Source organism: Rhipicephalus microplus, chromosome X, assembly GCF_043290135.1.
Source record: "Rhipicephalus microplus isolate Deutch F79 chromosome X, USDA_Rmic, whole genome shotgun sequence".
NCBI lineage: Eukaryota > Metazoa > Arthropoda > Arachnida > Ixodida > Ixodidae > Rhipicephalus > Rhipicephalus microplus.
Genome location: NC_134710.1, coordinates 129,252,028 through 129,267,171, shown reverse-complemented (window position 1 = coordinate 129,267,171; position 15,144 = coordinate 129,252,028). Strand labels below are relative to the sequence as shown.

The 15,144-nt window shown below is 42.2% G+C and overlaps 1 protein-coding gene across 3 annotated transcripts in view; it reads left to right on the top strand.

The window, feature by feature from the left end:
• Positions 1–15,144, top strand: part of p130CAS (Serine_rich_CAS and FAT-like_CAS_C domain-containing protein p130CAS) — a 164,344-nt gene that overhangs the window by 119,070 nt on the left and 30,130 nt on the right. For all 3 annotated transcript variants that reach the window (XM_075877694.1, XM_075877693.1, XM_037427722.2), the window contains exons 2-4: positions 2,523–2,855; positions 6,915–7,056; positions 9,751–9,888. In XM_075877694.1, coding sequence (XP_075733809.1) covers positions 2,523–2,855; positions 6,915–7,056; positions 9,751–9,888 — 613 coding nt within the window. The remainder of the gene's footprint in view (positions 1–2,522; positions 2,856–6,914; positions 7,057–9,750; positions 9,889–15,144) is intronic.

Sequence of the window (15,144 nt, the reverse complement as noted above, 5' to 3'; positions counted from 1 at the left end):
CAACAGGTCTCGAGGCTAAGCAATGCCGGGTACCCCAAGAGCCTCGTCGTGTCCGTTGCTGAAGGATTGCACAGAAAAGTGCTGGAGAAAAGATGTGAAGGGATGGATAGGGTGAGCTCAAGAAAGGAAAGTTTTGCCGTAATTCCATACATGCATAAGGTTTCTCACAGGATAAAAAAGATTGCGGAAAAATGTGGCACTAACGTAGTTTTCTCGGCACCCAATAAGTTGGTGAGTCTTTGCAGAAGCACAAGACCAGACAAGGGAAAATCAAATGTATGCCAAAAGAAACATAGAAACCTATTTGTGGAGTGCATCATGTGTGTTGTCTACCTCATTCCACTTACTTGTGGAAAGTGTTATATCGGTCAGACCAGTAGATGCATAAACGATCGCTTGCGCGAGCACAATAACAAAGTAAATAGTGTTGTTCCTGATGGTTTTCTTTCCCTTCATTGCCAGAGATGTAATTGCACACCGAAATTCAAGGAAACGGTTATAATCAATAGAAGTAGGCACGAGATGACGCGGTTGGTATTGGAGGCCGGCAGAATTGCAGAGCTAGGTGACACGTGTGTGAGCAGCCCATCAGTGGTGTTGACAGATAAGGAACTTGATTACATGTATTCGCGATAGGGTTTGTGGTAACATGGGATAAAAGGAAGAAAGAAAAAGTAGAAAAAGATTGGAAAATATAAAATTGTAAAGTATTGGAACACGCGCGTTGGTTATATTTGATGGTTTTTAGAGCTACGCACGTGCGACGTTGGCGTGGTGGATCGCATACACCACGGAGATCTGCGTGTAATAAACTGTTGTTGAAAGTTAGCGCTGTGTTGTGTCTATGTGCCTTCTCTTGTCCGTGTTCGTTGTCTGCGCTACCATCCATCATCATGCAACCATACCAACAAGCCCAAATCGCCACCCACACGGCTCCTCCTCGGAGGCTTCAGTGCTCTCCGTAGGCGCCGCTCGCCGCCCATCTTACTTTCCTATTCCAGCCACTGTAGCCAGGCGCCGGTCCTGCCATATACTCGCAGGCGCGTGCCGTGCTGCGTTGCTTTGACGCATGCGCGTTTCAGCGCGTCCGGCGTCCCTCCGTCACGAAAAGAGGGAGACGCAGTGTTGTCTGGGTAACGCATAGGCGCCAAATGCAGCATGTCGCATTTCCCGCCGGGCCGCGCCGACGGCCGCTGGTCGCGCCTGGCGTCAAACTATAGAGTGCTCGCGTTTTGCTAACGTAGCGTCGCTGTGTCCAGCGTGCGTGTGCGTCAACGCTACATTAGACCTTTCATGATGCGCTCGCGGCCGTTTTGCTAGCTCCACATATACGAAATTTGGTATCACGTGACGTGAATAGATGACGAAGGTAAACGACACATCCAAACATGATAATCGTGACATGGAAATTATGTATGGCATCATTTACCTCCACCTCGTACTATTGTGCGGATTTTAAAATGACATATCAACCTTTCTCATTTGTGCTTCGCATATCATCGATTCCAACTGTACGTGGGATCTGCCAATTTTTATTATCCCCATTTTAATTGCGCTGATTTCTTTTTGTCTGCATTTTCGTTCTTTTTATTTGATTTTTTTCTGATGACTATATTGAATGGTTTATTTTTGTTTTATTATTGTGTGCGTCTGCACTAAGGCCTTATGGTTTTTTTCGGCAAATTAAATACACGATTTTATTATTATTATTATTATTATTATTATTATTGTTGTTGTTGTTGTTGTTAATCAGCATCATTATTTCTTAAAGACCTTTGATGATATTTGGGCAGTTTAATTAGTCTGCTGTCAACGCCCAATAATCAAAACAGGACACAGAAGAGGGAGGAAGTTAAGGCGGCAACGGGGCAGGGGGATTGCTCAGAAAGTTGAAAGCAAAGCGCTACTTTCTTAGTGCGTGCGTGTCACGCTGTGTTTGTCCTTCCTTGTCTTGTGCAGTTGACTCGTCCTTCTTTTGTGCGACTGTTGCACGGCTGCATGAAATCTACAGAACCGAAACTAATCGCTGCAGAGCGCAACTTGTACTTGCTACTACAATGTTTGCTGTTCGCAGATTAGCAGGCTACTTAGAACTAAAAAAAAAAAACTAAAAAGAATACTACAATCTTAGAACGTTGAGCTCAAAATGAAGTGCTTTTACCCACGATATGACTTTCGGGAGTGGCCTCGAATGCTGAAATTTACTTCTCGTACAGTCACTGCCAGGTGTTTTTTTTTTTTGTTCTCATGGGTGAATATATATATATATATATATATATATATATATATATATATATATATATATATATACACGTGCGTTTTGTTAGGTGGTGGGTGAACTGCCATGTTTCAATGAATGCGTTTGTGTTCGTAACAGGCGTTGTGCAAACTAGCTGCGGTGGAAGCAGACCGCGATGGTCTTTTGCCGCCCCCTTGTTTTCATCTTGTGTCAGAAAGGCTTGCCCTTCATTCGCCCTTAAGCGCGGAGTTTGAAACTGACTAGTCCCACTTCTGCGATGCAGAACTGCCTGGCGCGGGCGCTGTACGACAACATCGCCGAGTCTCCGGAGGAGTTGGCCTTCCGCAAAAATGACGTGCTCACAGTGCTGGAGCAGAACCCGGGCGACCTGGAGGGCTGGTGGCTGTGCGCGCTCCGAGGCCGCCAAGGGTTGGCCCCGGGCAACCGGCTGCGGCTCATGCCCGGCATGTATGACCCGACGGGCTTGGGTTACGCCGCACCAACGGGGAGCCCCGACCTCGCGGCCACTGCGCCCCTGGTGGCGCCCGCGGGCACATACCCAGGGCCCGGTCAGCGTCACGCACGCCGCCGTTCGTGGCGGGTGGACCCCAACAAGGTGCGTGGCACCGCAGGGAGGTCTTCTTTTAAGTGCGTAGCACTGTAGGGACTCGGCTTGTCGTTCATCCACCGACTCATGTCTCGGGGTCGTTCAGGGGTCAATACAGGCATAAAGCAATGATGACAATGCTCAAAACCAATGCAAGACAAGTTGACGAGGCAGTGGCAAATGCCAAGGGAATCGCTACAGCTACTAACTTCCTCGGGTTTCATGGTATAGTACATCTGCATTAGGCGCAGGGTTTAGAACTGCACTGAGATTACACAAGAACGACATTTAGTGCAATGCTTTTTTTTTTTTTAAGTAGAAGGTGCGCCATGCATAGAAGAATGCCTGAAAGAGATTTACGCAATGGATGGTCTTTATCAGCATTTCTTTTCTAACAACTTTGAGCCTTATGCAATGCTGCTCGTTGTTTTACCATGTTTTTGAAGCGCTTGTGTGCCCCATAAACGCCATTGCACTTTCTTTTATGGTGCATTTTACATACTTTTATCCCAGCAGTATATACTACAGGTTCCTTTTACTCTTAGTCCCCCACTGAATTGTGCACGTTTCATATACTGGGCATTTCACGAAATGTGTCTAAAATCCTCAAAAATGTGGTATTTCTTTTGATGCCTTCATGATTACTTCTTGTCTAGGTGCTGGTATCTTAAAATGGTTAAAGATACTCCTAGGACAGTAATTAAGAAAGTTACATAATGTGTTGATTTGTAGAGTTAGGCATTTATGTGAAATAGGACAATTGAGGTTCTTCATGCAAACAAGCCATAGAAGATTTGAGATACAGAAGTAGCGGCCTCTAGTTATTATTATAGTATAATGAATTTCAACCAAACACAACTGTGGAACCAAAGTACCGATGAGCACAACTAGCAGATGACGGCATTGATGTCACGTTTCAAGACATCTACAGACTGTAGTTTTTCTGCATTTATTAATGTATGTGGGTCATGTGTGTTATAGTTGCAAGTGCAGCCAGCACACCCTCACAAAAAAGTCAGTTGATGACGTTCCTTCATTCTGGGTGTCTAAAAAGAATACGGCAGTTTTGCTCTCCAAGTGTGTTTCAATTTCGCTTCCACATTGAATTTGGGGTAAGTTCATTGCTTCATAATTATTACTAAAGGTCACTTTTCCAAAACCTCAAAGCTTCAGTAGCATTTTCACATAGAGTATTTTCATTCTGCTATTCACTAATTCCACTAATAAAAAAGGGTTAACTAATTTAACTTCCTTAATTACTGTCCCAAATCATTTCTGTCGCCATCTTAAGGTGCTTGTGGCTACAGAAGTGCTTGTGAAGGCATCAAACAAATATCACATTTGCTTGATTTGTGTGCATTGTCAATGTGCAATGTGTCCTGCAACAACGAACATATTGCTATCGTTGCAGCCCAAGGCTTCTGGCAGTTAGCTATGTGTAGTCATCTATCCTCCTTGGAGGTGATGATAACATTATAATAAAAGCGGCCTAATTGTTTCATGTACTACTTTTTACGTAGCTGGTCAGGATTAATTGAAACAGTTGAACACAACTTTATAAACAAAATTTCATTATAAAGTTTTTTCCTTTAAGTTTCAATGTTGATATTATGTGCAGTTACATGCCTAGATCCTCTATATCATGCCTAATGTAAGCTGTCTTTACGTATCACAGAGTTTGTGCTTCACGCTATTTGTACATGCTGCTAGTCTACTTCTTTTCTCTGTCGTGAGTCAATCTTTTTTTTTCTGTACAGGCACCTATGTACATTTGCCGCCTCCATAATTTCTCTCATATTTCTAAGCTGCCTTGCTGTTAACATGCTGTCCTACACTGCTTCATTTGTTTTGACTTTCTCCATAAAAAAATTCCTTAATCTTGATTTCTTTTAGGACACAACATTTAGCTTTTATACGCGTGGTTAAAACTATGGCTCATTTCCTCAAGTTTCACATTACATCATCCGCCATAACACAAAGTGCAAACATTTAACTTCATTATTTCTATTTTAGAAACCTTTCATGGTCAATCTTTCCTTTTAGGTATCTGAATGTTAATGCTCAAGAAGAGTAAATAATGTGATTTATGTCAATTTAGCACTATTAAAAGTGAATTCTCTTGACTTCCTTGTCTGTATTGTGCATTCGCAAAAGTAAAATTATGAATGAGTAACAAGTTCAAGCAATATGCAATGATAAGAAGTTCTGAGAAAGGTAATGGGCTTCAGCTAACAAACCATATTAAAGTTATTTTGGTTATCTTTCAGAAATAAATTACAATTAATATTGTTTTTGTTTTGATTCAATGAAAGTTTAATGCACAGTCAAGTTTCTCCGAGCTCTGATAAGTGTTCCTAGTTAAAATCGATGTACAAAGCTTGGGCATAAGTGAGAGCTGCGCAGGAACCTTGTGATGGATAAATTATTCTGTGAATTGCATAACATTTTTCTGCTAGCTATCATATGATCAAAATAGGCTCTTTTGCTAAGGCACCTTTATATTTTTCCGATGTGCAGGTGTTTCCAACATTATGGACCTGTGCACAACTCTGACTTTCTAGGCGAACCATATGCGAGAACGTGTAGTTCAATAACATTTCTGGTGTGGAGATGACCCTCCTGATGATACCTTGAACTCTGCCATGTTTGTAAAAGCATTAAAAAAAGTTAAAATACCATTGCATATATGCAATGCACGCACAATAGCACACATGCATAGTCCAGCAATGATGGGCCGGTTTATCGACAAACTTGTACCCACAAGGAAAAAACAATAAAAGGGACCCACTTAGCGGTAATGAAACAGCACGAGTGCAGCTTAGCAACTGATGGGACTGGGGGGAGATCTCTGGCACCTGTCTTATCTTAATGCACTTCTCTATCTGAGAAAAGGACACTGTACTACAACAAATGGATGCAATAGCAAGTGGGGAACAAGACACTGTGCCGCAACAACCAAGTGCAATAGCAATAAAAGTTTGCTGCAAAGGGAGCCAGTTAAATAGCTGCAATTACAAAGGCTATGCCAATGTGTTTCAGAATAGTGAATAATGTTGCAAGGGACCATCACAGCCTTCCGAGGTTGGGTTTTTTCAGAAACAAGCATCTCCAAATCATGATGCTCATTTGCGAAAATAGCTGTTATAGTGCAATAGTATAGAGTAAAACTACTAGTCATATTCTTTTGCATGAGAAGTAATCATAATTTTATGACTATGATAACAGGAAATATAAAAGTTACAAGAAAAGCATCACAACTGGCGTGGTATGTGGGACCGTTACTTTGTCTCTACAAATCAATGCACCAGCATACTGTGCCATGACGTTGAGTGGCAGTGGCTCATGTGGCACCTGCCGTTTGTGCTACAGTGCACAGAACCTTGTTTGATCTACAATGTGGTTGAACAGTGGTGCTGGGAGTGAAGCCAAGGAAAAAGTGGGCATTGTTGCTGTATCTTGCACCAAAAAATGAAATAACATTGAATAAAAAAGAGTGCAGGGCTTTGGCTTGAGAAACTCTGCCTGTAGAAAAGGAGCATTGTGCGGGGGGTTTGTAATCTTATTAACCCGGAATGCTTTCACGTTAATCACCAATTGCATCAGTGTAATCACCAATTGCATCATTTCCAGAGCTTGTCCTATTGTAGGCGAGATCTGTATTCATTGTCTATTTTCCGAAAGTTCGACAGGTATTGCAGGCATATTACTACCATTTCAACCATCAATATAGCCACTGTGAGCGAGTGGGCATAATATGTAGTGTGCACTGCACATTTGGCCATGTAATACAGCAGTGTACTCTGGACATTGCACAGTGTAATACAGCAGTGCAGACTGTGTAGTATGCAGTGTAATAAAGCAGTGTACTCTGGACATTGCACAGTGTAATAAAGTAGTGTAGACTGCGTAGTGTGCAGTGTAATACAGCTTCTCTTATTTTTTCATAACCGCAATACCCAAAGATTGAATTCTCTTTGTTAGCCTAGTGCATTTTTTATCACTTGTGGCTTGAAATTGCTGGTACTGTATTGTTTGCTGTTTGTTTATATTTTTACTTTTTGTTCACAGGTTATTACACCTAGCAAAGTTGGAGATGTGTACCTGTATGATGTCCCAGTAGGTGCCAAAGTTACTGAAGAGTATGATACTCCTACTCATTCCACGCTTCCAAGACCCTCAGGCCATGTTCACATAGACACCATAGTTCCAGGTGGGCTCATTGTTCTGTTATGTATAAAGTAATTATTATATCTTTCTTTTATTACTACTGCAAATTAGAAAGAAAAGTGAAGAAAATTACTTGGGAATGAATTTGAAAGTGACATATAAAAAAAAATGTCATAGCCAATGCTATATGATATTCGAGGTTGGCTTGTAAGTAAATAACCTGGTGAAGGCTTGAAATGTATGTGGGCTGAGGAAAAAAAAACAATATGAACTGAATGTTGTATGTTTCATTCAGTGCTTTTGTACATGAACATTTGCATGAACTTGATGGAGTGGCACATCGGAGGATTGGAAACAACATAGAGTGTGAAGACTTTTTTGGAAGAATGGGCTTATCAGTTCAATCATTCATTACTGCTTGAGCAATTAATCAGAACCGCCACATGTTGCACATGCATCTGCAGGCATTCTAGAGACCTATAGACCATTTGGAGGTTGGCTTTTCCGGATAGCTCATTCACTTGGCGGCTTAGCCTGCCAGATATGTAAAACATGAATTTAGAGAGGATGAAAAGGTATTAACATGACTGCTCTTACAAGGTGACAATTACATGAAAAAAAAACAACAACTAATAAGTCCATTATTTTTTCATCAGTGTGAAAGTCTAAACACATAATATCATGCTACAGTTGGTGTATCCCTGCATCAAATGAACCCAAATATCATGTCCACATCAGGGGCAGACCCAGTCACGCATTTTAGGGGGGGTAGGGGGAATTAAAACCAGAAAGGGAGTGGGGCAGTCCTGGCTCCTTTGTTTTCAGTAGTTACTATGATCACAAGAACCCCATCACAGCACAAATGCTGTTAATTTGTGCTCACAGTGGTCCCACTGATTTGTCCTAATTGGTGATAGGAGATAGACAACAGGCATTGAAGGGAGGAGTGGGGATGCTAAAACAGGCTTTAGGGGGTGTTTTGATTGCTCCTACTGCCCCTCCCTTTGAATCTGCCACTGGCCCACATGTACGTATACTAGGCAACTTAAAACTGTAGGCTTTGATGTGCGTTTTTGGAACCTCACATGTGTGAACCTCATGAGCTTCACATGACTTACTGTTGTTTCAGAGAAATGGCATTCTGTTTACTGGGCCTTTGCTATTCTATAATTGTGGGACACATTGTGAATATTGAGGAGGCATTTATTTGCAAAGACTGCCTCTTTCTCGAGCACTTGGTCTGCATGGGCTATAAAATTTACCCGTGAGAAAGTTTCTCTGATGCTTTTTGCACAAGTAATTACGTTGACTCACACCTTCTGTAAATGTCACTCTTTTGCCTTGCACCACAAAACTCTACTACTAAATGTCACTCTTTTTATTTGTCCAAGAACATAAGTCAACTGCTTTTCCATCAGCATTATCAACCATCAGCGTACCATAAACTTGGCATTAAACTACCTTCCCTGCTGTACTGAAAACAGAAGCGAAATGTTTGTCATTGTTATGAAACCAGGTCTCAACTATAGTCTAAACAAAAGGCCTACTCTGAATCAATTTTACCGGCCAGTCACTTAGCAAAATTCTATCCCCTGTGCTATTATCCCTTAATCTCTTATTTAAAAAATTGAAAAGCATTGTGCAGTGACATAGATCACTGCATATCACTGAAAACATGTATGACGTAGTATATAGAGTGTAGAGGCTGTAATCTTGCCTAGGCCACTATTGTGACTGTTATGAAAAGCATATAGGTGCGCTTTTAGGTTTTTGTGGCTTTTTGGAGGATAACAACTATCTGCAGCAGTTCTGTTAGAAAGCTGGAGGATTTCGTGTTACTACACATTAGAAAGCACAATTCACTGAACAAAACACCAATGAAGGAAAGAAAGTAATGTTGGTACGTATACTGTATGAGATATTTTGATTGTGGCTTCACCTGTGCATTAGGCCAAAAATGAAATTCAATAAAAAACACAGCTCGGTGTACACATCACTGTGATATTTTTAGACTGATAATGCCATAGCATGAATATTTGTAAAGAACTATAGGAGCCTCCTTAATTTCCTTGGCTGTTCGTGGTCTGACATCGTGATGTGGTGTATGTGCTGTTTTATAATTGAGAGTGCTATGATGTTAGTTGCCAGTTGTGATCACTCAGTGCAGTGGTAGTAGTCTTGGTTGCTTGATAAGGTATGCTTCAACTTTCCTAATATTTATCCTTATCTCAATTTGCTTGAACTTTGCTGCTGTGCTTAGGCTTTGGGCCAAAAACTTTGCATGGAATCGGACAGCATCGCCATGTTGGGTTTTACGAAGTTAATGAAAAAATAGTAAAGAAAAACAGTGGTAGACCAAGTAAGTTTAAAGAACAAATGTTGATGATGTAAAAGCATCATGAAATGGATGACATAGAAAAATGAGACCTTCTCAATAGAAATTTTTGAAGAAAACAAAACTTCACTATTTGTTTATTTTTGAATAGTAAGGCACCAGCCAGTTGATTTTTTTATGAGCGATTGAGGAACATTTGTTTGGACAGCAGGAGAATGTGTCGAGATTGTGCTCAGGTATTGCTGAATTATTTCTTATGGTGTGATCACCAGGCATTGCATCATATATTAGTCAGCATCCATTATAATGTCAATCATATAAGCAGTTGATATGCCCTCATTGTACTACAGCCCTTTGGCTCTTATTGTATTGCATTAAACTGTTTTTCTTTCTGCATTACAGCTCCTCAAGATGGACGGAAACCAATGCGCGCATTACCAAACGTGGCTTATGATGAACCACGTCCTTCCAGTTTATCGTATGATTTACCTCGGCCTTCTGTTAATGCTCGTTTAGAACTTCCTTCATCCACAACAGCTGGTGAGTGCTGGTTTGGAATCGCATCTTTTAATTTTTAAAGGCCAACTTTCTATTTGCTCCTGGGGCTTCAGTAGTTGGTAGTGTGTGACTTTTCGCTGTGTAGAATGCATTCACCCCACAGGGGCGTCTGCGCAAGCTGATGTTTGGTGTGTAGCAACACCACAGACCCAAGCCAATGGGCGGGTTTCGACTCCCTCCCATGCTTCGCTGTGCGTGGCTTAGCCATGTTTGGGGAAAAGGACATCCTGTGGGTTGAGCTGACGCTGGGTGCTTCGACCTTTAAGGACCCCCGGCAGAGGCAACACACCCCTTTGGCCCCAGGTTCACGTAGACTGCACCCCTGGGCTGACCCACCCAGGGAAAATTGGCAGTCGCCTTTTCCTATTTCTCTCTTTTATTTACTTCCTTGTTTTCTGGGGACAAGGGTTAACCTTGTGTGGCTAACCACGCTGAGTTTAGCCACATGCGGTTATAGTAGTGGTGTACAGCTGGCATGGCCAGGTCTTGCATGTGAGTTCCTGTTCCGTCCCCTTGTTGGTCTCCCTGGTGGGTGGCTGCTACTGCAGCCGAGGCACATACAAACTAGATGGACTCTCCAGTCTTTGCACTTGATCGCCACCCTCAAAAGAGGACGTGAACTGATGTAACAGCAAAGTTCTTTACTAACAACAAATGCAGACATTCCCAAGATTCCACGTGATTCACAGCGAGCACACTGAAAGAACAGCGAGACATGTTTCCCCCTTCAAGGTATCCAGGACCCTAACCGACACCTTAGGGCAAGGATGTAAAATCAAGAAACTAGCTAATGGTGACCTTCTTTTATAACTACTCTACAAGCACCAGTTTGTGAACCTTTCAAAAATCACTGCCTTTGAAGACATTCCAGTGCCCATTATACCTCACCGAGCACTAAACACCGTCCGAAGCGTCATTTTTGATGATGACCTCAAATATGTGAGTGAAGAAGAACACCTAAATAGACTGAAGGACCAGAATGTCACAGATGTGTATAGAATAAAAATCAAATGAGAAAACAAGGAAATACAAACAAAGCACTTCATTCCCACATTTGCATCGAGCACACTACCACGAAGTGTGCAGGTTGGATATACCCAACTCAAACTACGCCCATACATACCAAACCTGCGACGCTGCTTTAAATGCTAACGATACGACCACGGTTCATGGAGCTTCAGAAGCGAAACCACATGTACTAAGTGTCCCTCTCACAAACACACTTCCGAAAATTGCAAAGTCAAACCACACCACTGCGTGAACTGCAAGGGTAGTCATCCTGTTTACTCGCATGCTTATCCTACATGGAAATAAGAAAAAAAGCATTGTTACTCTCAAAACTAATGAAAACATCAGCTTTAGAGAAGTGCGGAAGCATCCTTCATTGATGGAAAGCAGAAGCTACTCCATTGTGCTGCAAGAGGGCGCGGCAACACAGCAGTCTTCAGCGCTTGCCCAGGGCACACATAGTGATGCTGGGGCAGGGCATCCAGCGCCCAGAGTGGATGCAGCTTCCACTGCACCACTACCTCAAACTCAGGCTGTGCGAACCCCAGAGTCAGGAGCCTCAAGGCCTCTCCCTACATGGCGAGGCTAAACGCGAAGAAATCCGTACAATCAGGACGGGCGTCCATCGTGTCAGGCGATGGGATGGACATGAGTCAGGGTAGTCCTGGATTGGCAACATAAGAATGATGGCAGTACTGCTTGGATCGAAAAAAGACAAGCCCAAAATCACAAGACCTGAAAACAAAACTTAGGTTTTTACACTACCTGTGAAATACAACATGGCTTTTATACACTGGAACTGCAAGGGACTCCTACATAACTTAAATGACATAAAGGACATACTAGCCACTCTTTTACCAGTAGCCTTGTGTTTACTAGAAACAAATTTAGATCCTAAACATAGAAACATCTTAAAAACTATAATGTATTCTGACACGACCAAGCGCAGGCAAGTAGGCTCTCAGTTGGTGTTGCTATTATAGTCAAGAGCGAAGTACCAGCGCGAGAACCTAAACTTAAAACCAGAGTAGAAGCTGTGGCGGCCACCATACACACATTTAAAATGATTACAGTGTGCAGTGTATACTTGGAGCCGCATCTTAAAAAATATCCATCTCTGATTTAGAACACCTTATAGAACAGCTGCCAGAGCTGTTCTTGGTGGTCGGAGATTTTAACGCACACTCTGATTTTTGGGGTAGTGAAAAATGTGACGCCAGAGGCCAAATCATTGAAGATTTTTTTTTTAGCAATAACATATGCCTACTTAATGCAGGAAAACCAACCTACTGTTCTCCTAGCTCAAGAAAAATAAGCTGCATAGAGTTATCCTTTTGTTCACCTTCTGTTTTTATGGATTTCAAGTGGGACGTCTTAAATGACCCATACTTAAGCGATCATCTGCACATACTAATGAGCCAAACAATATCACCTCAAGTCATTCAATGAAAACCACAACGTTGGAAGCTACATTTATCTGACTGGGGCCTCTTCCAAGAAAAAGCCAGCCTAGAATATATAGGGCCAGACAACCTCAGCATAGCCGAACTTAACGAATGTATCACAAGCTGTATTATTACAGCTGCCCGCCTATCCATCCCTCGGACCTCTAAACTCGTATAACATAATCACAAAACATGGTAGTACACATAAGAATGCAGAGAAGCAAAAAAGAAGCAAAACAATGCCTGGGGAACCTTTCGCAGGTACTCAACACCAGAAAACTTCGTAAATTTAAAAAAGGCCACAGCGAAAGCCAGATACATTCGTCGTAATGCTAAAAAATCCTTGTGGCAAAAGTACGTCTCTTCTATAAACAGCTCCACTACATCAAAGTAAATGTAGTGTACCGAAGCATAGTGGCGCCAGCTCTGTGCCAGCGTGAAAGAAGACGTTGACGACCGTGTGTGGCTCGTGAAGCTCTCACCAGTTCGCTGAAATCGTCCCCGCAGGCCCAGTTCAGCACGAAGCTTACGCATGGCTAGCGAACTGTCTACAGACTTTTTTTTTACAGTTTGAGTTTCGTTCTTCACGCAGCACGTGTAGTAGGGTGCGGCAAAAAGTGCTGAAGCAGTTTCTTTGTTGTTCAAAGAGGCTGAAGACCACTACGTTTCTTGATTTGCTGCGATGTTGTGGCTTTAAGAGTCATATTTGACAGTTTAAACAAAGCGTCGTCACTCACCGCTGCGCATTGATGTAGCGTCTCATGCCTGTGCAGGATATTGCATCAATCTCATGTTGTTTCACTAGTGCCTCTTGTGTGAACTCGTTTAATCTACTGCAATACGGTCACGAAGCTAAATAGATGCATCGTCACGCTCCACTGACTCTACTTCACAACAAAACCAGAGGTGCATTGGGGCCAGACCCATAGAGTTTCATACAAGTATTATATACTTGCATAAAACCCTATGGGCCAGACCACTTGGACAGATGCACCTATTGTCGCAGAAGACAAAACGTTAAGTGTTTCTCACTTAGTACTGTGCTGTTATTTCCATAAATATATAATGCATAATTTCAAGAGAAAAACAAACGTGTCGGTTTTCAAATGTTGTAAAATATAATTCATTAAATCTTGATGCCAAATCTGGAATGCAATGGCAGAGCAATGCATACCCTGATGGTTGAATTTGTCCAGGTTTCACTTTTTCTGCCTGGTCATGAACACTTTTTTCAATAAAGTTAGCAAAAATAAAAGAAAGCTTCAATTAAATATAGGTTCATAACACTTGCACTCAGAAAAGAAGCGTCACGAATCTCAAAAACGTCATCCATACGAAGCAGATTCGAAGCCTGTACTTTCCATAATTCCCATGGGGGACAAGCGTCGCTGAAGGAGCCCGCGTAGGCAGTAGTGCCAGATTCCCCTCTAGGTATTATTATATGAAACTTTATGCTTCCAACAAGCAGCCGTATAAATGAACCTTGCAACTGCCTAATTACTTCTCAAGAAATCCACAAAGTATTGACTGCAGGAAAGCAGACCACACCGGGACCTGATGAAATACACTATGAAATGCTAGCCCATCTCTCCGAACCGGCCTCAGAAACACTCCCGACATTCTTTAACAAAGTGTGGATATCTGAAAATTGCCTGATGCCTGGAAGGGCATTATTGTTTTTTTTTTTTTTTTTTTTTGAAACCGAAAAAACCACCAATCCATTCAAGTAGCTACAGACCAATAGCACTCACCAGCTGTCTCGCAAAGTTCTTCAAAAGTGTTGTTACTATTAGACTGTCATTCATGTTAGAATCATACAAACTCCTCAACATTCGTCAGTGGGGTTTTAAAAAATCGTGCTGCACAACAAACCACCTAGTACGCCTCAAACATACTGTCCATAAAGGGTTTATACACAAACAAAACTATCTGGCCATTTGTTTGTTTTTTTATTTAGAAAGGGCATACGATACCACCTAGAGGTTTGGAGTTCTCCAGGACTTGGCTGAGCTGGGAATCTGCAGAAAGATGTTGAACTGCCTAAAAGACTTTCTATATAACCGTTCATTGCAGGTGCGCCTAGATTTGACGCTATCGAAACATTTCACTCAGGAAATCGAAATGCCACAAGGATGCATTTTAAGCACGACACTCTTTGTCGTGAAAATGAACTCGATCAGCAAAATAATACCAAAGTTCATTATGTATTCACTCTACAGTTGATGACCTTCAGATAGCCAGCACATCTTGCACATCAGCACATCAACGTGCGAAAAACAGGTACACCTAACATTTAACATACCGGCAACATGGGCAGACAGAAATGGTTTCCACTTTTCCGCGCAAAAAATGTGACCATTCTTTACTCGCTCAAACGAGGTGTACAGACAGACCCGAACTTACACCTAAACAAAACTGACTTACCAGTTAAGAAAGAACACAAATTCTTGGGTATAGTTTTTGACCACAAGCTTACATTTCTGCCACATATAAAAGCGTTAAAGAAAAAAGCATCCCGATTATAGTATCGTGCAGCGGATGCGCCGCACGGAGAACACAGGGCCCGGGGCTGAAGCGCCAGCCGATAAGGAGTACGCAGCAGCCGGTAGCCAGTCCTTAATGTGAAATGTCGACCCCAAAGATACACATGCAATTTTTCTACCGCGAACAAACAAGCAAGAGCTTTGCGTTCCCGTGCTGAATACCGGGGTTCCGCCAGGGACAATGTTCTAGATGCAAAAGCAACAGTTAGCAGCTGACTCCTCTCTGTTGTTGAAGCACTGCT